At 43.2% G+C, this 23,508-nt stretch overlaps 1 protein-coding gene across 14 annotated transcripts in view; it reads left to right on the top strand.

Annotated features, from left to right (window-relative positions):
- Positions 1–23,508, top strand: part of LOC148404390 (protocadherin alpha-C2-like) — a 135,679-nt gene that overhangs the window by 26,677 nt on the left and 85,494 nt on the right. The window contains exon 1 of one of the 14 annotated variants that reach the window (XM_088380662.1): positions 1,193–3,731. The exons of 8 other annotated variants lie outside the window; for them this stretch is intronic. In XM_088380662.1, the coding sequence (XP_088236788.1) occupies positions 1,356–3,731 (2,376 nt within the window). In that variant the 5' untranslated portion in view covers positions 1,193–1,355. Of the gene's footprint in view, positions 1–1,192; positions 3,732–5,016; positions 7,540–8,305; positions 10,823–11,705; positions 14,484–16,770; positions 19,214–20,560; positions 23,065–23,508 lie in introns of those variants that run through there. 5 more of the 14 variants (XM_088380694.1, XM_088380716.1, XM_088380731.1 and 2 more) reach the window with 5 other exon arrangements.

The raw sequence follows: 23,508 nt of genomic DNA, 5'->3' as shown, positions 1-23,508 counted from the left end.
ATAAAGCTTGTCTCTTGTTAATAGGAATGTAAAATGGATAGTAGTGAAAGCAAGAAAGCAATACTAGGAACATCACTGCTAATAGGTTCATTGACCATGCCACTATTTAAACTTACCTGGAAGTATGTTATCCCCCAACACGAAGTCTCACACATTATATGTAATTTCAAGATAATAATAGTATCTAAATGTCTAGCAAATTGTGTTATTGTTGTGGTTTGAAGTATGCTTAAAAAACGCGAGGCAGTAAGAATTACATTTTGCTGCTGCATTTTGCAGATCGTTTACAGAGGTAAACGATTGGGATGGCTAAGTACTGGACATACATTATACCATCTGTAATGAAGTAGATTTAACATTATTGGGTCACCACATTACAAGAATGCAGAAAACACAAAGATGAGGCAACAAAAAGTGGTTACTGTCGATCAAGCCCACTTCCACTGCAGTGTTGCTGTCCATGGTGCTGGAAACATCTCGTCTTATATCCACAGATTTTATGCGGTACAAATAAGAGAACATCTCATATTGGCATAAGGTTACAGTGCAATAATTAAGTATTGTGCAATAATTCAGTATTGTTAATTGCATCACACCTGCTCGTATATTTTCACTTAAAATGATGCAGTGTCGTATGTTTGTGTGCTGTCGAGGATCACGTGTGGATCAGAATATTTTGCGTGCATATTTGTTGAATTATTCTAAATGTTAAAGCGTGGTTTCTACACCTGGTGTGCTATGCTGTGATGGCTAGTGGTTTATTCTCTGTTGTACCTCGTGCATGGCCTGCAAGGTTGTGGATATTCGTGGAATAGCTACTGATCACAAATTCTTCAAGGAGGGATATGAGTGAATAAGCAGTTATATTTGTAAACTATCAAAAGGACGTTAATTTTCCTTCAACAAAATACAAAATATTTCTCTTGCTGTCTTGGTATTCCATCAGATTGCAAGTTAATCCATATATTTAGTCATAGTAGTTTGATAACAGTTTATTTTTTATATAAATTTGTGGAGCTCAATGCTCCAAACGTTTGTCAGCATTTGCAAGAGTTTAGCGTTTTCGGAGGTAAATTAAAAGTGTTTTCCCACACATTCACTAGGAGGCAGTATGTTACCATATAAGGCATTTAACGTTGATGCGCGCAGATTCAGTCCGCCCATTCACTATTCAGTTTGGTGCTTATACAGTATTCAGCTGACACGTTTGGACTAACCCACGGAGATCATATTACGATTGTTAATATCCCTGCATTCCTTTTCAATTTAAAAACGAAAGAAGGGCCCTGATAATGCCATTATATTTTCGGGCTGTAATGACGAAGATATTCTAGAAAAACGGGGACATTTTGGACATGTTTGGATTTCTAGTTTGGCCGTACAACATGGAACAAAGAGGACGGGAGCGTCGGCCTTTGCTCGGAGTCTTGGCGCTGTTTTTATTCGTCCATTCTGCTTCCGCACAGCTCAGATATTCCATATCCGAGGAGCTCAATGAGGGGACTTTTGTTGGGAATGTTGCAAAGGATTTAGGAATAGAGCTGGCTTCAATAAAGCAGAGGGGATTCCGCATTATGTCCAGCTCGAGTGAACGCCTTTTTAAGGTAAATGAGAACGACGGGGCCCTTTATGCAAACCGTATAATTGATCGTGAGGAGGTTTGTAAGGAGAGCAGTGCGTGCCTGATTAATATTAAAACCGTACTTGACAACCCAATGGAGGTGCATTATATCACAGTGGAAATAATAGACATAAACGACCACTCCCCCACGTTCCCGGAGAAGACAAAACGACTGGAAATAAGCGAGTCCGCTTTACCGGGTGCTAAATATCAGCTGCAAAATGCATATGACCCGGACGGCGGTGTAAACTCCGTGCAGCAGTACAAAATCAGCCAAAACGATCACTTCCGCTTGGAGGTAAAAGATCGAGGGCGAGACGGCAAAACGCCAATTTTGCAGTTGCAGAGGCAGCTTGACAGAGAGAGCAAACGCAACCATAAACTGGTGCTGACAGCCATTGATGGTGGTACACCCCCCAAAACAGGCTCGGTTGAAATCCTCATCGATGTTCTGGACGTGAATGACAACATGCCGGTGTTCACTAAAGAGACTTATTCTGTAACGCTGCAAGAAAACGCTCCCCTGGGTACGACTGTCATTCAAGTTAACGCTACAGACTCTGATTTCGGCTCCAACGGGGAAGTTGTTTATTCGTTCGGAAGTGACGTCAAAGATAAAATTAGGCAATTATTTAACATTGATCCTGTCACTGGGGAGATTATTGTGAAAGGTAACGTTGATTTTGAGGAGCAAGACAGTTATGATATTGACATCCAGGCATCAGATAAAGGAAGTATTCCATTCAAAACGGATAAAAGTGTAATTATTAAAATTATTGACGTGAATGATAATCGTCCAGAGATAGAAGTGACGTCTTTGTCTCGTGCAGTTTCTGAGGACTCTCGACCCGGGACAACTGTAGCTCTCATAAGTGTTACAGATTTAGACTCCGGCCTTAACGGCAAAATAATAAGTCATGTTTCGGAAGAGTCTCCTTTTATGTTGACTGCATCGATGCAGGATAACATGTATGCTGTTGTTACTAAGTCCCAGCTTGACAGGGAACAAAAACAGGCATATGATATAACAATAACTGCTAAAGACTCGGGTGAACCAGCTCTAACCTCCAAACAGATTATTAGTGTTTTTGTTTCAGACACTAATGATAACAGCCCAGAATTTTTGTTGAGTCCATACACTTTCTACATTAGTGAAAATAACAAACCAGGGGATTCAGTATTTTCTGTAAAAGCGTTTGATCGTGACGAAGGGGAAAACGCCCATATATCTTATCACATTCTGAGAAACATAGCAAAGGAAAATGGGCACACATCATTTCTGAATATTAATTCTGAAACGGGAGAAATTCTGGCACTGAAAAGTTTTGACTTTGAGACGCTGAAAAGTTTCCAGTTCCAAGTTGTGGCCACGGATGGTGGAAGTCCTCCACTGAGCAGCAACGTGACAGTCAAGGTGTTCATTCTGGATCAGAATGACAATGCCCCAGTCATCCTGTATCCGGTCAGCTCCAATGGTTCTGCCCAAGGTGTGGAGGAGATTCCTCGCAACATCAAAGCGGGAGACTTGGTGACCAAAGTCCGGGCCTACGACGCCGACATCGGCTATAACGGCTGGTTGCTCTTTTCGCTTCAGCGAGTCAGCGACCACAGTCTGTTTTCTTTGGACCGCTACACGGGCCAGATCAGAACACTTCGCTCCCTGACGGAGACGGACGAGGCAGAGCACGGCCTGCTCATCCTGGTCAAAGACAATGGCAACGTGTCGCTCTCGGCGACAGCTACCGTGACCGTCAAACTCGTGGAGCCCAAAGAGGCTTTTGCGGCTTCCGACGTGAAAAGTGTGGCCACGGTGGACGAGGAGGACAATGTGACTTTTTACCTGATGATCACTTTGGGGGCGGTGTCGCTCCTTTTCGCCATCAGCATCATTGTGCTGATCGCCATGCAGTGCTCCAAATCCACTGAGTACACTTCCAAATATCTACAAGAAACCAATTATGATGGCACGCTGTGTCACAGCATCCAGTACAGATCGGGAGACAAACGCTATATGTTAGTTGGACCCCGAATGAGTATCGGCTCCACCATAGTACCGGGCAGCCACGCCAACACGCTGGTGCTCCCTGACAGGAGAAACACTTCCGGGGAGGTAAGAATCATTAACGTATTACATTTTATTATGACTATGAGCGAATATGCCACATTAAAATGCAAAAGTTGGTTGATTGAAATGTAACCCAAATAACATTTTCTGACATTGCATGCGGCTGGGTGGTGCACTGGTGAGCGCATCCACCTCACAGTTCAGAGGTTGCGAGTTTGATTTCACCTCCGGCCCTTTCTGTATGGACATTGCATGTTCTCCCCGGGCCTCCGTGTCTTTTCTGGTTTCCTTCTACATCCCAAAAACATGCTTGATAAGCTGTTTGATCACTCCAAATTGCCCATAGGTGCGAGTGTGTGTGCGAATATTTGTTTGTCTCTGTGTGCCCTGTGATTGGTTGGCAACTGCTTCAGGGTGTCCCCGCCTAACACTCGATGACTGCTGGGAAAGGCTCCAGCCTGCCGGTGACTGCCGTGGGGTCAAGCAGTATAGAAGATGGATGGATGGACATTGCATGCCAAAGTTGTGTCATTTTTATCCCGATTAGCATGTTCAAGTTGTGGTGGCGTTCAAAGGACATAAGTAGTAAGTAGTGTTGGTTAAACGCTCAGAGGGAGTGGTGCTAACCGTGGTGCTGAAGCCATACCAGTGCTGAAGTCCTGCTTGTGCTTAGTGATTTTCAATTTGTTTGCAAAGTACAATATTGACTTGACTTGTGGTGTGAGTCTTTTATTTACAGTTCTAGTACTTGCTTCACATGTTCACTATTGTGTATACTTAACATTGAAATGAGCCGTAACATTTTTGATAAAAAATTAAGGGACAAATAATTAGGTTTATTTTCTTGCTAACAGGATCCAGCAGAATAGATGTTAAAATCACATCTCATATGGCGAGGGAAGGAATTTTAAAAAAAAAGTTTAGTTCTACTCTTGATTTTGAATGATTCACAGGTTGAATATGTAAGATTTGTCTAAGTATTTTGTATTATGTCATTTTAAATCAGCACTGCCATATGTTTCTCATGCATTATGAATACAATAAAGCGACAAATCAGATAAATATTGTCACGTTAAATTAAGAATACATGAAAATAGGATGGAGGAAGGAACTGACATTTTTTAATTTTGAAGTCACGTGTGTACACTGCAGAATGTTTTGCATCGTTGTAGTGTATCAGAACTTTGCTGCATCTTTAATATTCTCGTTTGGCCTCCTGTTCTGCAGTGTGGTATTGAGTCGCCAGGTGTCAGTGTGAGGACACGTACGATTTTGTTGATCACGTGACTTCACGTAGGAAACTGCTGTTCTGCCCACCACCTCTTGATAACATTCGCGCTGGCTGATCTCTGTGTCTGCCTATTCAGTGTCAATTGCCTCGCTGTCCTTATTTCTCAGGCAGTTGGCTTAGTGGAAGAATATTTTTATGCACTACAAATTTGTAGTTTACTTACTCAAGGGCAACTGATTTTCTTAGAATGGACCTGCAGTGATGTTTTTTTGCATCAGCATGGAACAAAGAGGCGCGCAGGATTGGGTGAGACGCTGTTTTCTCTGGTGCGTGGCTGCGGTGCTTTTGTGCAGCGTGACTTCGGCGCAATTACGATACTCCATCTCCGAGGAGGTCGATGGAGGAACTGTGGTTGGGAATGTGGCAAAAGACCTCGGATTGGATAGAAATACGCTGAAAGAGCGCAGGTATCGGATTGTTTCAAGTACTACGGAGCCTCTTTTTCATGCGAATCAGACCGACGGCGTCCTTTACGTCAGCAGGAAGATCGACAGGGAAAAGGAGTGCCCGCAAAGCAGTACATGTTTGATCAACTTAAAAACCGTGCTCGAAAATCCACTTGAGGTCCACTATGTTGGAGTGGAAGTTTTGGATGTAAACGACCATTCTCCCAGTTTTCCCGAAGAAGAAACAAAGCTAGATATTTCAGAGTCAGTGTTGCCTGGTGCAAGATTCCAACTGCCGGCTTCTAAGGATGGAGACACTGGTCAGTTTTCTGTTCAGCAATATAAACTGAGTGACAATGATCATTTTCGTTTGGAAGTTAAAGACAAAGGAAAAGATGGAAAAATTCCCATACTGGTTGTTAAAAAATCTCTAGACAGTGAAACAACAGGATATCATTCATTAATATTAACTGCGGTGGATGGAGGTAAACCTCCAAAAACAGGTGAAATGAATATTTCAATAAACGTGTTGGACGTTAATGATAATGCACCGATTTTCTCTAAAGATGTTTATTCTGTAATGCTCAATGAAAATGCCCCAATAGGAACAGCAGTTATAAAAGTGAATGCAACTGATTTAGATGAAGGCCCAAATGGAGAAGTGGTTTATTCTTTTAGCAAGAACAATCAAAATATAATACATTTATTTGAAATTGTGGTAAATACTGGTGAGATTGTTGTAAAAGGTCCTATAGACTATGAGGAGAATGACATGTTTGAAATTGAAATACAAGCATCAGATAAAGGCCCTGTTCCTCTAACTACAGAAAAAAGTGTTATCGTCAAGATAGTTGATGTCAATGACAATGCACCTGAGATTGAAGTGACGTCATTTTCCAGTTCCATTCCTGAAGATTCCAGACCTGGGACTACAGTGGCTCTAATCAGTGTGAATGACTTGGATTCTGGCCTTAATGGGAAAGTAATTTGCTCCATAAATGAGGATGTTCCTTTTAGTTTGTCACCGTCATTACAAGACAAAATGTTTTCTTTGGTGACCAAATCACTTTTAGACAGGGAGAAAAGGTCCCACTATGATATAACAGTCGTTGCAAGAGATGCCGGTCAACCTGCACTCTCGTCTCAAAAGACAATCAGTGTTTTCATTTCAGATGTGAACGATAACAGTCCCGAGTTTTCATTCAATCCTTACACTTTCTATGTCACTGAGGGCAACAATGCAGGCACCGCCATCTTTTCTGTAAAAGCCTTTGATCAAGATGACAATGAGAATGCTGTCGTTTCATATCACATTCTCAGAAATGATAACATGCTGTCTTCATTTTTAAGTATAAATAGTGAAAATGGACAGATCTCGGCCCTAAAAAGTTTTGACTTTGAAACGCTGAAAAGTTTCCAGTTCCAAGTGGTGGCCCGAGATGGTGGAAGTCCTCCACTGAGCAGCAACGTGACAGTCAAGGTGTTCATTTTGGATCAGAACGATAACGCTCCAGTCATCCTGTATCCAGTCAGCTCCAACGGTTCTGCCCAAGGTGTGGAGGAGATTCCCCGCAACATCAAAGCGGGAGACTTGGTGACCAAAGTTCGAGCCTACGACGCCGACATCGGCTATAACGGCTGGTTGCTCTTTTCGCTGCAGCAAGTCAGTGACCACAGTCTGTTTTCTTTGGACCGCTACACGGGCCAGATAAGAACACTTCGCTCCTTGACGGAGACGGACGAGGCCGAGCATCGCCTGGTCGTCCTGGTCAAAGACAACGGCAACGTGTCGCTCTCGGCGACGGCTACTGTGACCGTCAAACTCGTGGAACCCAAAGAGGCTTTTGCAGCTTCTGACGTAAAAAGTACGGCCACGGTGGACGAGGAGGACAATGTGACTTTTTACCTCATGATCACTTTGGGCTCGGTGTCGCTCCTTTTTGTCATCAGCATTGTGGTGCTGATCGCCATGCAGTGCTCCAAATCCACCGAGTACACTTCCAAATATCTGCAAGAAACCAATTATGATGGCACGCTGTGTCACAGCATCCAGTACAGATCGGGAGACAAACGCTACATGTTAGTTGGACCCCGAATGAGTATCGGCTCCACCATAGTACCGGGCAGCCACGCCAACACGCTGGTGCTCCCTGACAGGAGACATACTTCTGGCGAGGTAAGTTTTTTTTCACTTGCAGCGTTTTTTATGGCATTGCTTCATTGCTTTTTGGATAGCTATAAATCCGCTCGGTCATGCTCTTCATAGAGTTATGGATGCCTGTTGGTAAAATTAACATGATTAGACAGTGGCATAAATGCAAATGTGTTTCCTCAATGAGTTGACTCCTGATTTGCATATAGTGCTGAACTCTATTATATACATATATTTTTTGTTGTAATCAGAGATGTAGAATCTCTAGATGGAAGAATGTGGAGGATATAACTTGTTTGATAAGCAGTACTTGCAGCCTAATGAGAAATGGTTCAAAAGTTTACATGCAAGTTGATTGTAAATGAAAATGTGTTTTTCCTTTTGCGGATTTACACAAAAAGAACAGACTCGTTTCCCCTCAACTACAGTATTTCCTTGTTGGCCTCTTATATTGCATGCGTGGGTACATTAGTGTTTTGCTGCTACCACCCGATTAGGAAAAATTGAATGCGGTTTCATTTGCTGTCTTATCGTTTGTCTCCCTCTGTCTGTTTGTGTAGTTTCCAAATTGACTCGTTCATTTTGAGCGGAAGTGCTGTGTGTACTCCTGCAGAAAACTGCATTTAAAGCTTTTTGCTTGAGACGCGTTATTCATGATAGTATGATAGCATGTTACGTTTATTCGACAGTAGGGGTCAGCCGAGCCCAATACAATTTAGCGTCTTGAACTACTTTACGTCACGGTCCCTTTTCAGAGCCAACCACCTCGTTTGTGTTATTTCTCGAATGCTTCCTGTGCGGTGCAGTGTCGAAATTACCGATTGCAATTTTTATTCTCAAAGCCTTTTACTGGAACTGCTTAGTTATATTTTTGTGGCTTATTTAGAATAAGCACGCACGTGTCTTTTGTTGGACATAGCAAATCAGAAGGATAATAATTTGTCATCTGCACGGCATGGAACAAAGACGATGCGGAGGTAGGAGGGAGCGACGCTGGTGGCTGTCTTTGGTGCTTATTCTGTGCAATGGAGCAAGTGCACAGCTCAGATATTCCATATCAGAGGAGGTTCAACAGGGAACTGTGGTCGGGAACATAGCGAAGGATTTGGGGCTGGATAAGGGCGCGCTTAAAGGGCGAGGATACCGCATCGTGGCCGGAACAGCTGAGCCCTTTGTGGAGGTGAACCAGGACGATGGCATCTTGTATGTGGCGAGGAGGATAGACAGAGAGGAGGCGTGTGAACGCATCAGCCCGTGTGTGATCAACCTGAAAACAGTGCTTGAAAATCCACTAGAGGTGCACTATGTTTCCGTGGAAATATTAGACATCAACGACCACTCGCCTGTTTTTCTGGAAAAAGAAAAACAGTTTGAAATATATGAGTCAGCTATGCCTGGAGCTCGGTTCCAGCTCCAAGCGGCACGAGACCCCGATGTGGGCCAGTTTTCCATTCAGCAATACAAACTCAGTCAAAATGAATATTTTCGCATTGAGGTAAAAGACAGAGGCGAGGACCGTAAAGTGCCATTTCTAGTCCTGCTCAAGCAGTTGGACAGAGAGACAACAGGGAGACAACGTCTGCGTCTGACAGCAGTAGACGGGGGGAAGCCCCCCAAATCAGGCTCCATAGAATTAACGGTAGATGTCCTCGATGTGAATGATAACTCTCCTGTGTTTGACAAGGAGGTTTATTCTGCCTCCCTGAATGAAAACGTGCCAGTTGGCACTGTCGTGATTCAAGTAAATGCGACAGATATGGACCAAGGCGCGAATGGTGAAATAGTCTATTCATTTGGTAAGGAGGTGGATTTAAAAGTGATGGAGCTTTTCAGTATTGACTCAAGCACAGGTGAAATTAAAGTGATAGGCCACCTTGATTTTGAGGACAGCAAAAGCTATGAGATTGATATACATGCATCTGATAAAGGAACAGTTCCTTTGACAGCTGATAAGAGTGTCTTGATAACTGTCAATGATGTAAATGATAATGCGCCCGAAATAGAGGTGACGTCTTTTTCTAATTCCATAAAAGAGGATGCAAAGATAGGAACCACTGTAGCTCTGATTAGTGTCAGTGACTTAGACTCTGGAATTAATGGCAAAGTGCTGTGTGCCATCAAACAAGACGTTCCTTTTACTTTATCGCCATCTTTACAAGAAAACATGTACTCTGTAGTCACAAAATCCCAACTGGATCGGGAGCATATTTCTCGATATGAGGTCACCATCACCGCAAAGGACACAAACGAGCCAGTGTTCTCAACCGAAAAGACCATAACTGTTGTCGTGTCAGATGTAAATGACAACAGTCCAGAATTTTCATCCAGCCCTTATACATTTTATATTACTGAAAACAACACACCAGGAGGCTCTGTGTTTTCAGTGAAAGCTTCTGATAAGGATGAAGCTGACAATGCTCTCATTTCTTATCATATTGTCAGAGAGGGAAGTGCAGACTCTAAATTGTTTTCATTTCTGAACATCAACCCAGAAACCGGGGAAGTAATGGCACTGAAAAGTTTTGACTTTGAGACATTGAAAAGTTTCCAGTTCCAAGTGGTGGCCACGGATGGTGGGAGTCCTCCCCTGAGCAGCAACGTTACAGTGAAGGTGTTCATTCTGGATCAGAACGACAACGCTCCAGTCATCCTTTATCCAGTCAGCTCCAACGGTTCTGCCCAAGGTGTGGAGGAGATTCCCCGCAACATCAAAGCGGGAGACTTGGTGACCAAAGTCCGAGCCTACGACGCCGACATCGGCTATAATGGCTGGTTGCTCTTTTCGCTGCAGCAAGTCAGCGACCACAGTGTGTTTTCTTTGGACCGCTACACGGGCCAGATCAGAACACTTCGCTCCTTGACGGAGACGGACGAGGCTGAGCACCACTTGCTCATCCTGGTCAAAGACAATGGCAACGTATCGCTCTCTGCGACGGCTACGGTGACCGTTAAACTCGTGGAGCCCAAAGAGGCTTTTGCGGCTTCCGACGTGAAAAGTGCGGCCACGGTGGACGAGGAGGACAATGTGACTTTTTACCTGATGATCACTTTGGGCGCGGTGTCGCTCCTTTTTGTCATCAGCATCATCGTGCTGATTGCCATGCAGTGCTCCAAATCCACCGAGTACACTTCCAAATATCTGCAAGAAACCAATTATGATGGCACACTGTGTCACAGCATCCAGTACAGATCGGGAGACAAACGCTACATGTTAGTTGGACCCCGAATGAGTATCGGCTCCACCGTAGTACCGGGCAGCCACGCCAACACTCTGGTGCTCCCTGACAGGAGACACACTTCTGGCGAGGTAAGGCTCATTAACATATTACATTTTATTACAAATGTGAAAATCGATCCCACGTTTAAATGCAAGTTGCTTTATTGAATTGTAACTAATTTGGCACATTCTGACACTGCCAAAGTTGTGATTTTTCTGATCCTGGTGGTCATGTTTGGGTTTTGATGGAAGTATAGATAGCCTTTGTTTAACTGGGGTGTTGTTTCCCTTAAACTGTCTGAGAGTTGGGCGCTATCCGTGGTGCTGATGTTATGCCAGTGGTCAGTGATTCTATTTGTGTGAAAAGAGCAATAATACAGACTTGGTCTGCAACTCAGTTATCTACATTGTAGTTTGCTGATATGGTAACTCTTGTCCAGAAGATTTGCTTTCCATAAAAAATGGTTCCTACCATTTCAAATTTATAACCTTATAACTCACATATAGGCTCCAGCTCACCCACGACCCCCGTGGGCGCAAGTGGTACAGATAATGGATGGATGGATGGATGGATGGATGGATGGATGGATGGATGGATGGATGGATGGATGGATGGATGGATGGATGGATGGATGGATGGACAAAACAGGTGATAATGTCTGTCCAAATAATTCGAAATGTCGCTGTCGTTGGTGCTGAAACATGAAAATGTTAGTTCTTATCAAAAAAATAAATATTGGGAATAAAATATGAAAACAGTTTATAGCAAATAAATGTTAAAATACTGCTATGGTTGTGCTATTTGTCCTCATATACTTCTTCTTCATATAGTTGGGTAACTTTTCCCATCACGGATGTCAGACAATAAAAGTCACGTGGTTTTGCCAGCATATGTTTTTTTTATCTGCATCACGGAGGAAGGCAAAGATGAATTTCAACCTATATAGGCCACACGAGTGCAATGTAGGATGGACCGGTTTTGTTTGCTACTGAAGTCAAGGATGTCTTTGCTTCCTTCGAGGACCGTATAACGGGAAACAAAGCTTGTATTTGGACAGCTTTGGTTTAACTTGAAGCTTTGTTTTGCATGCCGTAAATGGAAACAGATCACCTGCCTCGCCTGTTCCGTAATATAAAATTTGGCCTCTGGGTGTCAGTGTGAGGACACGTACACATTGCATGTTCACGTGACTTATGGTGAGTGGTTGTTCTGCCCACCACCTCTTGGTAACATTCGCGCTGACATGATCACTGTGGCTGCCTCAACGGTGTCAATTGTCTTGCTGTCCTCATTTCTCAGGCAGTTGGCTTAGTGGAAGACGAATTTGATGCGCTAAAATTTTTTAGTTTACTTAAGGGCAACGGATTTTCTTAGAATGGACCTGCAGTGATATTTTTTCGCATCAGCATGGAACAAAGGGGCGCGCAGGATTGGGTGAGCCGCTGTTTTCTCTGGTACGCCGCTGCGGTGCTTTTGTGCAGCGTGACTTCGGCGCAATTACGATACTCCATCTCCGAGGAGGTCAATGGAGGAACCGTGGTTGGGAATGTTGCAAAAGACCTCGGATTGGATAGAAATGCACTGAAAGAGCGCAAATTTCGGATTGTTTCAAGTACTGGGGAGCCTCTTTTCCACGTGAGTCAGACCGACGGCGTCCTTTACGTCAGCAGGAAGATCGACAGGGAAAAGGAGTGCCCGCAAAGCAGTACGTGTTTGATCAACTTAAAAACCGTGCTCGAAAACCCACTTGAGGTCCACTATGTTGGGGTGGAAGTTTTGGATGTAAACGACCATTCTCCCAGTTTTCCCGAAGAAGAAACAAAGCTAGATATTTATGAATCGGTGTTGCCAGGAGCAAGGTTTCAGATGAAAGCTTCTCAGGATGGAGACAGTGGTCAGTTTTCTGTTCAGCATTATAAACTCAGTGAGAATAATTATTTTGGTTTAGAAGTTAAAGATCGAGGGAAAGATGGCAAAATCCCCATATTGGTGGTTAAAAAAACATTAGATAGGGAGACAACTGGGTACCTTACGCTAGTGTTAATGGCAATAGATGGGGGAAAACCTCCTCAAACGGGTGAAATGAATGTTTTAATTAATGTGTTAGACGTTAATGATAATGCACCCGTTTTCTCTAAAGATGTTTATTCTGTAATGCTCAATGAAAATGCTCCAATAGGAACAACTGTCATACAAGTGAATGCAACTGATTTAGATGAAGGATCAAATGGAGAAGTAATTTATTCTTTCAGCAATAGTATGAGTCAAAATAGTATGGATTTATTTGATATCACACAAACAGGTGAAATTGTTGTGAAAGGTCCTATAGACTATGAGGAGAATGACATGTTTCAAATTGAAATCCAAGCATCAGATAAAGGTTTTGTCCCACTGACGACCGAAAAAAGCATTATCATCAAAGTACTTGACATCAATGACAATGCACCTGAGATTGAAGTGACGTCATTTTCCAGTTCTATCCCTGAAGATTCCAGGCCTGGGACTACAGTTGCTCTAATAAGTGTGACTGACTTAGATTCTGGCCTTAATGGGAAAGTTCTTTGCTCCATAAATGAGGATGTTCTTTTTACTTTGTCACCGTCATTACAAGACAAAATGTTTTCTTTAGTGACCAAATCACCTTTAGACAGGGAGAAAAGGTCCCACTATGATATAACAGTAGTTGCAAGAGATGCCGGTCAACCTGCACTCTCGTCTCAAAAGACAATCAGTGTTTTCATTTCAGACGTGAACGATAACAGTCCTGAGTTTTCATCCAGTCCTTACACTTTCTATGTCACAGAGGGCAACAATGCAGGCGCCGCCATCTTTTCTGTCAAAGCCTTTGATCAGGATGACAATGAGAATGCTGTCATTTCATATCACATTCTCAGAAATGATCACACGCTGTCTTCATTTTTAAGTATAAATAGTGAAAATGGACAGATCTCAGCCCTCAAAAGCTTTGACTTTGAAACGTTGAAAAGTTTCCAGTTTCAAGTGGTGGCCACGGATGGTGGGAGTCCTCCACTGAGCAGCAACGTGACAGTCAAGGTGTTCATTCTGGATCAGAATGACAACGCTCCAGTCATCCTGTATCCAGTCAGCTCCAACGGTTCTGCCCAAGGTGTGGAGGAGATTCCCCGCAACATCAAAGCGGGAGACTTGGTGACCAAAGTCCGAGCCTACGATGCTGACATCGGCTATAATGGCTGGTTGCTCTTTTCGCTGCAGCGAGTCAGCGACCACAGTCTGTTTTCTTTGGACCGCTACACGGGCCAGATCAGAACACTTCGCTCCTTGACGGAGACGGACGAGGCCGAGCATCGCCTGCTCGTCCTGGTCAAAGACAATGGCAACGTGTCGCTCTCGGCGACGGCTACCGTGACCGTCAAACTCGTGGAGCCAAAAGAGGCTTTTGCGGCTTCCGACGTGAAAAGTGCGGCCACGGTGGACGAGGAGGACAATGTGACTTTTTACCTCATGATCACTTTGGGTTCGGTGTCGCTCCTTTTCGTCATCAGCATCATCGTGCTGATCGCCATGCAGTGCTCCAAATCCACCGAGTACACTTCCAAATATCTGCAAGAAACCAATTATGATGGCACGCTGTGTCACAGCATCCAGTACAGATCTGGGGACAAACGTTACATGTTAGTTGGACCCCGAATGAGTATCGGCTCTACCATAGTCCCAGGCAGCCACGCCAACACGCTGGTGCTCCCTGACAAGAGACACACTTCCGGGGAGGTAAGGCTCATTAATGTCTGACTTTTTATTATGAATATGAGGATATATGCCACTATCAAATGCAAAAATTGCTGAATTGATTACTGATTATCCAATTCGGCATATTTTCTGACATTGCATGCAAAAATTGTGACACTTTGATCCTGGTTAGCATCTTTAGGTTGTGGTCGAATTTGAAGTTGTGTTTTGGTTAAACTCAGCGGGAGTGGTGCTATCCGTGGTCCTGACCCCCACCCCTTCCCCTCGTGTCGTCCTGCTGGAGCTCAGTGATTTCGTATTTGTATGCATTGAAAAATACTGACTTTACTTCTGCCGAGGTACAGCATAATAACTCAGTTGTTTTGTGAGAATGCTTGCCTGTGTGTATGTGTTAACTTACGAAACACAACATGTGCCTTGGGAGCAAGGACAACAATTTGAAAGCTGCTATAGGTTGCGTGTCTTCATTTGATATTGTATTATTCCCCTGATTTTTTATATTATGGTGAGAATATAGTTTGAAACCCTGTCATCATATGTTGTGATTAACACAGTCAGACAGATTTGTGTTGTCGGTGCTTTAAGTGTTTGACTATCTTGCGGTAGAGTCGAGTATGGTGATTACGTACATGGATTTTCCGTCTCAGAGCCTTTAATTTGAAAAAAAAAAAACTTTTGTTAGAGATTCGCTCACTCCAACTTATTTTGCAAGAACCACACGGGAGACAAATAAGTCCTTTTAGACACCTGCAGGTGGAGAGCTCACACGTTGAAGGAGTGAAGTCTAAAACTCTCCCTCCTGCAAGGGCATATTTATTAAGAGAAACAGAGTGGGGGTAAGAGTAGGCTGAATAAGAAGCCCTTGTGCTCTAGTCAAAACATATCAGGGGGTGTTTTACGACCTTGTGTAGGATCTTATTCATTACCGGTTGCATTCCAACATAATCATATGATAAGGATAATCTGAAAAACCCTAACACCTTTATTTTGAAAGATATGTCAAAATCAAAGTCTGCTTTATTGTCAATTTCTTCACATGCCAAGACACACAAAGAGATCGAAATTATGTTCCCACTATCCCACGGTGATAAGACATAGTTCACAATGTACATACAAGTAAACAACACAAGAAAAATAAAACAAGAAGGCACAATCAATGAATAAATAAGAGTGATGAATAAATAATAAATAAACAAATAAAACAAGAAATAAGTACAGGATGCTATGCAGAAGGGGGAAGAGAGTTCAGGATCCTGACAGCCTGCACCGGAAATGTCCTGCAGTTTACCATCATCACATGAGTTTGCAATTCAGAACCATCCCGGCGGGGCCTAAATACAACTCGGGTGTTTAAAAATGTGGATCTTTGTACAGTGTACAATTTATTTGAGGAATACACCTTTATTTACATAGACGCACATGCAGTGTGCACATTAGCATGCACCTTGGCAGTAAAAGTGTCGATTGCACTTTTAAAAATCTCATGTCTTGTTATTCTTTTTCCCTCTGTGCATGCACATGCACTTAGTTTGAGTCCGGTTATGTATTATGCGCGATTTTGACATTTTTTATAGAACTTTTTTTATTCCCAGTTTCTTCATGGTGACTGCTTTCAGAATTCATTGTAAGAGGTACATCAAATGGCAAAATAGAAATACGTTATATTATATAAAAGTTTATTTTATCATTCATTAGAAAAAATTGTATTTTAATTTACTTTGACATAATTTAAAGACCACGAGGACATGTGGGTACTGAGAACAAGTGAGAAATAATTGTTGTATATGATGTACTTGAATCTTGTTAACAAGCGTTATCATGAGGCCTAATAATCTTTTTTAGGCAATGAAAATTACGGTATATGCTACCCGAGAGGCAGTGAAAAGTTGAAAGTCATTTCATAGCCTATATATGTCGATTATATGATAGGGATGGACAATCGGATTCACAGGCGGTGGTAATTATTTTATGAACGTTTTTGTTTGGCCTTCTCGAATGTTTTGCTCCGTAATTTCAAATCAGCACAGTGTGGACTATAATCCACGTTGTTTTGGGCTTTTGCACCTGGAGTTTTTATGTGCGTGCTGTATTTTGATTTAAAAAAAAAAAAAAAAAAAAAGCCTCTAACCAATATTCCCGTACAGTGTAGGGAAATTTTCGGTCGCGTGGCGTCAGTGTAACTACAATTCTGCGCGCATGGGCGTTTCGTCATCAATTTTATCAACCCCTCGTTGTCTCATTCCGTCGGGTTCATCTCGGCAGCTTGCGGCTCATTCTGGAAATATTCAACTTGCTTTCACATCTGCAGTTGCAGGAAGAGAATGAACATTGCCGTTCATCGAAGCAGTGTGTTCTACAGCCGCCTTGCTGTGTTTTTCTTGCGAGTATTTTTGTGAGTAGTCATGGGACAAAGGAGGTGCGTGTCGGGGAGCGGGCGATGCTTTTTAGCCCGCTATGTGGCCTCTGCGATTTTGTGCGGCTTGGCCTCTGCAAATTTGAGATATTCCATTTCTGAGGGGCTCATTGAAGGAACAATGGTCGGAAATATAGCCAAAGATCTTGGACTGGATAAAGTCACGCTGAAAGAAAGGAAATATCGCGTCGTTTCTAGCGACGCTGTGCCTCTTTTTCACGTGAATCCGGATGATGGCAACCTATATGTAAGCCGACTAATTGACAGAGAGGAGGTGTGTGCACAGAGCACGACGTGTTTGATTAATTTGAAAACTGTGCTGGAAAACCCACTCGAGGTCCACTACGTGGGAGTGGACGTGCTGGATGTAAATGACCACGCTCCGAGTTTCCAAGAGAAGGAGAGAAAAATGGACATTTCTGAGTCTGTCTTGCCCGGAGCTCGCTTTCAGCTGAAACCGTCACGTGATCTTGATAGTGGCCCGTTTTCCGTGCAAAATTATAAACTGAGTGAAAACGATCATTTTCGTTTGGATGTCAAAGACAAAGGACAAGATGGTAAAATACCTGTATTAGTGTTGCAAAAATCATTGGATAGGGAAGCGGCAAGAAGCCACTCCCTGGTGCTGACTGCTATTGATGGAGGAAACCCCCCGAAATCTGGACATATGAATATTTCAATAACCGTGTTAGATGTTAATGATAATACTCCTGTTTTTTCCCATGATACATATTCTGTGATGCTCCAGGAAAATGCTCCAGTGGGCACCACAGTGGTACAAGTAAATGCAACTGATTTGGATGATGGTCAAAACGGAGATGTTATTTACTCTTTTGGTGACAGTGTGAGTAATACTTTGTTTAAAATCTTTGACATTAACCGCTCAACGGGGGAGATAATTGTCACTGGTCTGATAGACTACGAAGAGAGGGAGACATATGAAATTGAAATTCAAGCTTCAGATAAAGGTTCCCCCCCATTAACAACAGAAAAAAGTGTCCTCATCAAGATAATTGATGTCAATGACAATGCACCTGAAATTGAGGTGACGTCATTTTCCAGTTCCATTCCTGAAGATTCCAGACCTGGAACAACAGTTGCTCTCATTAGTGTGAACGATTTTGATTCTGGCCTCAATGGAAAAGTAATTTGCTCCTTAAATGAGGATGTTCCTTTTACTTTGTCACCGTCATTACAAGACAAAATGTTTTCTTTAGTGACCAAATCACCTTTAGACAGGGAGAAAAGGTCCCACTATGATATAACAATAGTTGCAAGAGATGCCGGTCAACCTGCACTCTCGTCCCAAAAGACAATCAGTGTTTTCATTTCAGATGTGAACGATAACAGTCCCGAGTTTTCATCCAGTCCTTACACTTTCTATGTCACCGAGGGCAACGATGCAGGCGCCGCCATCTTTTCTGTCAAAGCCTTTGATCAGGATGACAATGAGAATGCTGTCATTTCATATCACATTCTCAGAAATGATCACACGCTGTCTTCATTTTTAAGTATAAATAGTGAAAATGGACAGATCTCAGCCCTCAAAAGCTTTGACTTTGAAACGTTGAAAAGTTTCCAGTTTCAAGTGGTGGCCACGGATGGTGGGAGTCCTCCACTGAGCAGCAATGTGACAGTGAAGGTGTTCATTCTGGATCAAAACGACAATGCTCCCGTCATCCTGTATCCGGTCAACTCCAACGGTTCTGCCCAAGGTGTGGAGGAGATTCCCCGCAACATCAAAGCGGGAGACTTGGTGACCAAAGTCCGAGCCTACGACGCCGACATTGGCTATAACGGCTGGTTGCTCTTTTCGCTGCAGCAAGTCAGCGACCACAGTCTGTTTTCTTTGGACCGTTATACGGGCCAGGTCAGAACACTTCGCTCCTTGACAGAGACGGACGAGGCTGAGCACCGTCTGCTCGTCCTGGTCAAAGACAATGGCAACGTATCGCTCTCGGCGACGGCTACCGTGACCGTCAAACTCGTGGAGCCCAAAGAGGCTTTTGCGGCTTCCGACGTGAAAAGTGTAGCCACGGTGGACGAGGAGGACAATGTGACTTTTTACCTGATGATCACTTTGGGCTCGGTCTCGCTCCTTTTTGTCATCAGCATCGTGGTGCTGATTGCTATGCAGTGCTCCAAATCCACTGAGTACACTTCCAAATATCTGCAGGAAGCCAATTATGATGGCACACTGTGTCACAGCATCCAGTACAGATCGGGAGACAAACGCTACATGTTAGTTGGACCCCGAATGAGTATCGGCTCTACCATAGTCCCGGGCAGCCACGCCAACACGCTGGTGCTCCCTGACAGGAGAAACACTTCTGGTGGGGTAAGACAATTTTTTAAATGATTGTGGCTTTTCTGCACGAGCAGCATACACAAATTATTTTAAATTGTCTGTAGAACAATTGTCGTTTCATTTTATTGTTGCTGATATTGATGTTGAATGTGTCCTGTTTGATAGCCTATCTGTTTTAAGACACACACATTGTGTGCATTTTGTCTGCATTTTTAAATTGATTGCACTTAGTCTCTTTTTAATAAGAGCATTATTTGAGATCCATGCTAACTTGTGCTTGTGTTGTACCTTTTTTGCAATGTGTTGTCTCATATTCCACCTGACGATGCTACTTAATGACCATCTGCAAAGTTTAATAACCTAATTTCCCATTCATTATCTTAATATATGCCCAAGGTCACACACCTTTTTTTTTTTTTGTTCATTTACAGCAGTCGTTTTCAGGGCTTTGTTTCAGTGACGGGTGCCTTATTCCCTTAAATGTGATTCAGTAATTCAAAATTGTTCAAGTGGAGTCACTGATTGATTTAGTGTAGTTCCCTGACTTTAAACAGGTAGCGTAGGTTTAACTCCCTCTCAGTGATTGCGTGATTTATTGTCTGTCTCTATATATGTCCTGCGACTGAATGTTGACCAGTCCAGTGTTGAGTTTGACTTTTGCCTCAAGGCAGCTGGGATGGGTAGTAGTAGGTCTTTTTGACCCTGAACAGAATTGGCGGTCTAGATAATGGATGGTGGTATGGCTGATGTAAGGGCATGCTCCTCATTTTGGCCAGTTGTTTGCAGATTGCCTGCATGTATGATATTAGCAAGTCGTTATAATGCAAAATAATACTAAACCTTTCAAATGAAAATGAAAACTAAACATTTGGCAGATCATTTATTTACTACGTACATTGACTAACTGGGTCTCCTTACTTTCCGAGGGTGGAACTAAAAAAGAAATGAGAGAACCTCAATGCCCTCCTGCAGTTGTGCCCACTTGTGCTACACGTCCCGTCCGCTGTCCATGGTTCTGGATCCGTAGAGGCACTTGCTGCCGCACATTTATACAGAGAAATACAGACGGACGATTTATTTTCGGAATGCACCTACGTACATCACTTTATTAGATAGACGCCACATTCCATCAGACATTTCTATAGTCTTTATAGTTTTGAACTTAATGATATTGTTCTTCTGTCTGCCTGATAACAGCCAAACCGGGCTAGACTGTGCGGTATTTCCTCAATATATTTGGTTTACATTTAGATGGACTTTTGTACTACGTCTATTCATTGAAACAATTATATACTTGTAGGAAGTAATGTCAACACAGGGTGTCGCTGTGATGATAAAAGTGGTGGTTAGTCTGCTGCCTTCAGGTTCCTCCTCGTCATTGTAGTCGCAGTTGTGTGAGCTGACTGATTCGATCGCTGCTGCGTTTGACCTGCATTTTTTGGCATCTTGTAATATTTTTGAAGGACTCTTGCCTCACTACAATGCAGTAGTGTATCAGCAACACGCGGCCCGTAACGTAGTTGTGTTTCATCATGGAACAAAGAGGATGCGCGGCGAGGAGCGCGCAAATGCAGTGGGTCTGCTGCCTGGTTGCTGTGCTTTTGTGGCGTGTCACCTCGGCTCAGTTGAGATATTCAGTCCCCGAGGAAATCAAAGAAGGAACTATTGTCGGAAATGTTGCAAAGGATTTGGGATTAGACAAGGGCACTTTGAAAGAACGCAAATATCGGATTGTTTCGAGCGCGACGGAGCCTCTTTTCCACCTCGGGGAGAATGACGGTATCTTGTACGTAAGCAAGAAAATTGACCGGGAGGAGGTATGCGAGCGAAGCACTGCATGTGTAATTAATTTGAAAACGGTGCTAGAACACCCCCTGGAGGTGCATTATGTTGCCGTGGAAGTCGTGGATATAAATGACCATTCCCCCAGTTTCTCCGTGGAAATAAAGACGTTGGACATTCATGAGTCCGTGCAACCTGGAATGCGAATTCCACTCAAAGCGGCACGAGATGCAGACAGCGGTCCTTTCTCTGTCCAGCAGTATAAACTTAGCGCAAATGATCATTTCCGTTTAGAAATTAAAGATAAAGGAGACAATGAAAAAATTCCAATATTGATTGTGCAAAAACATTTGGACAGGGAGGAAGCCGGAAGTCATTCATTAGTGTTAACTGCACTCGATGGTGGAAAACCTCCCAAAACAGGCGATGTTAATATTTTAATAAATATATTAGACAGTAATGATAACTCGCCTGTTTTCTCGTCAGATGGATATTCCGTGACACTCTATGAAAATGCTCCTGTAGGCACAACTGTTGTTCAAGTAAATGCAACTGATTTAGACGAAGGTCCAAATGGTGAGATTGTTTATGCATTTAGCAACAGTGTGAGTCACAGATTATTAAATCTTTTTGAAATTAATCATTTGACAGGTGCAATAACGGTGAAAGGAATTATTGACTTTGAAGAAAAAGATAAATATGAGATTGAAATCCAAGCATCAGATAAAGGTTCCCTCCAATTAACAACAGAAAAAAGTGTCCTCATCAAGGTAATTGATGTCAATGACAATGCACCTGAGATTGAAGTCACGTCATTTTCCAGTTCCATTCCTGAAGATTCCAGGCCTGGGACTACAGTTGCTCTAATCAATGTGAATGACTTGGACTCTGGTCTAAATGGAAAAGTTCTTTGCTCCATAAATGAGGATGTTCCTTTTACTTTGTCACCATCATTACAAGACAAAATGTTTTCTTTAGTGACCAAATCACCTTTAGACAGGGAGAAAAGGTCCCACTATGATATAACAGTAGCTGCAAGAGATGCCGGTCAACCTGCACTCTCGTCTCAAAAGACAATCAGTGTTTTCATTTCAGACGTGAACGATAACAGTCCTGAGTTTTCATCCAGTCCTTACACTTTCTATGTCACTGAGGGCAACGATGCAGGCGCCGCCATCTTTTCTGTCAAAGCCTTTGATCCGGATGACAATGAGAATGCTGTCATTTCATATCACATTCTCAGAAATGATCACACACTGTCTTCATTTTTAAGTATAAATAGTGAAAATGGACAGATCTCAGCTTTAAAAAGTTTTGACTTTGAGACGCTGAAAAGTTTCCAGTTCCAAGTGGTGGCCAGGGATGGTGGGAGTCCTCCACTGAGCAGCAACGTGACAGTCAAGGTTTTCATTCTGGATCAGAACGACAATGCTCCCGTCATCCTGTATCCAGTCAGCTCCAACGGTTCTGCCCAAGGTGTGGAGGAGATTCCCCGCAACATCAAAGCGGGAGACTTGGTGACCAAAGTTCGAGCCTACGATGCCGACATCGGCTACAACGGCTGGTTGCTCTTTTCGCTGCAGCAAGTCAGCGACCACAGCCTGTTTTCTTTGGACCGCTACACGGGCCAGATCAGAACACTTCGCTCCTTGACGGAGACAGACGAGGCAGAGCATCGCCTGCTCGTCCTGGTCAAAGACAATGGCAACGTGTCACTCTCTGCGACGGCTACCGTGACCGTCAAACTCGTGGAGCCCAAAGAGGCTTTTGCGGCTTCCGACGTGAAAAGTGCAGCCACGGTGGATGAGGAGGACAATGTGACTTTTTACCTCATGATCACTTTGGGGTCGGTGTCACTCCTTTTCGTCATCAGCATCATCGTGCTGATCGCAATGCAGTGCTCCAAATCCACCGAGTACACGTCCAAATATCTGCAAGAAACCAATTATGATGGCACACTGTGTCACAGCATCCAGTATAGATCGGGAGACAAACGCTACATGTTAGTGGGACCCCGAATGAGTATCGGCTCTACCATAGTCCCAGGCAGCCACGCCAACACGCTGGTGCTCCCTGACAGGAGACACACTTCCGGCGAGGTAAGGCTCATTAACGTATGACATTTAATTATAAATTTGAAGAAATATGCCACTATCAAATGCAAAACTTGCTGAATTGATTTTCAACCAGTTCAACATATTTTCTGACATTGCATGCAAAAATTGTGACACTTTTATCCTGGTTAGCTTGTTCAGGTTGTGGTGGAATTTAAAGTCGTGTTTTGGAAAACTCAGCGGAGGTGGTGCTATTCGTGGTGCTGAAGCCCGCCCCAAGTTTGTCATATGAAAGCTGCTATAGATTTCGCTTCTTCATTTGATATTGTATTATTACCATGATTACGGCGAAAATATGTCCCATGCTTCCAACCATGTCCTTAGATTGTGACTAACACAATTATCGTGCTATAAGTGCTTGATTATAAAGTGGTTGGGTAGTTTTTAAGATACCCCCAAAAAACGATTTATATCTACAATCAGCCGAAA

This window comes from Syngnathus floridae, chromosome 1, assembly GCF_059516105.1.
Source record: "Syngnathus floridae isolate MCC-2025c chromosome 1, RoL_Sflo_1.0, whole genome shotgun sequence".
Lineage (NCBI taxonomy): Eukaryota > Metazoa > Chordata > Actinopteri > Syngnathiformes > Syngnathidae > Syngnathus > Syngnathus floridae.
Note: the sequence above shows the minus strand (reverse complement) of the source record. Positions and strands in the feature narration are given on the sequence as shown.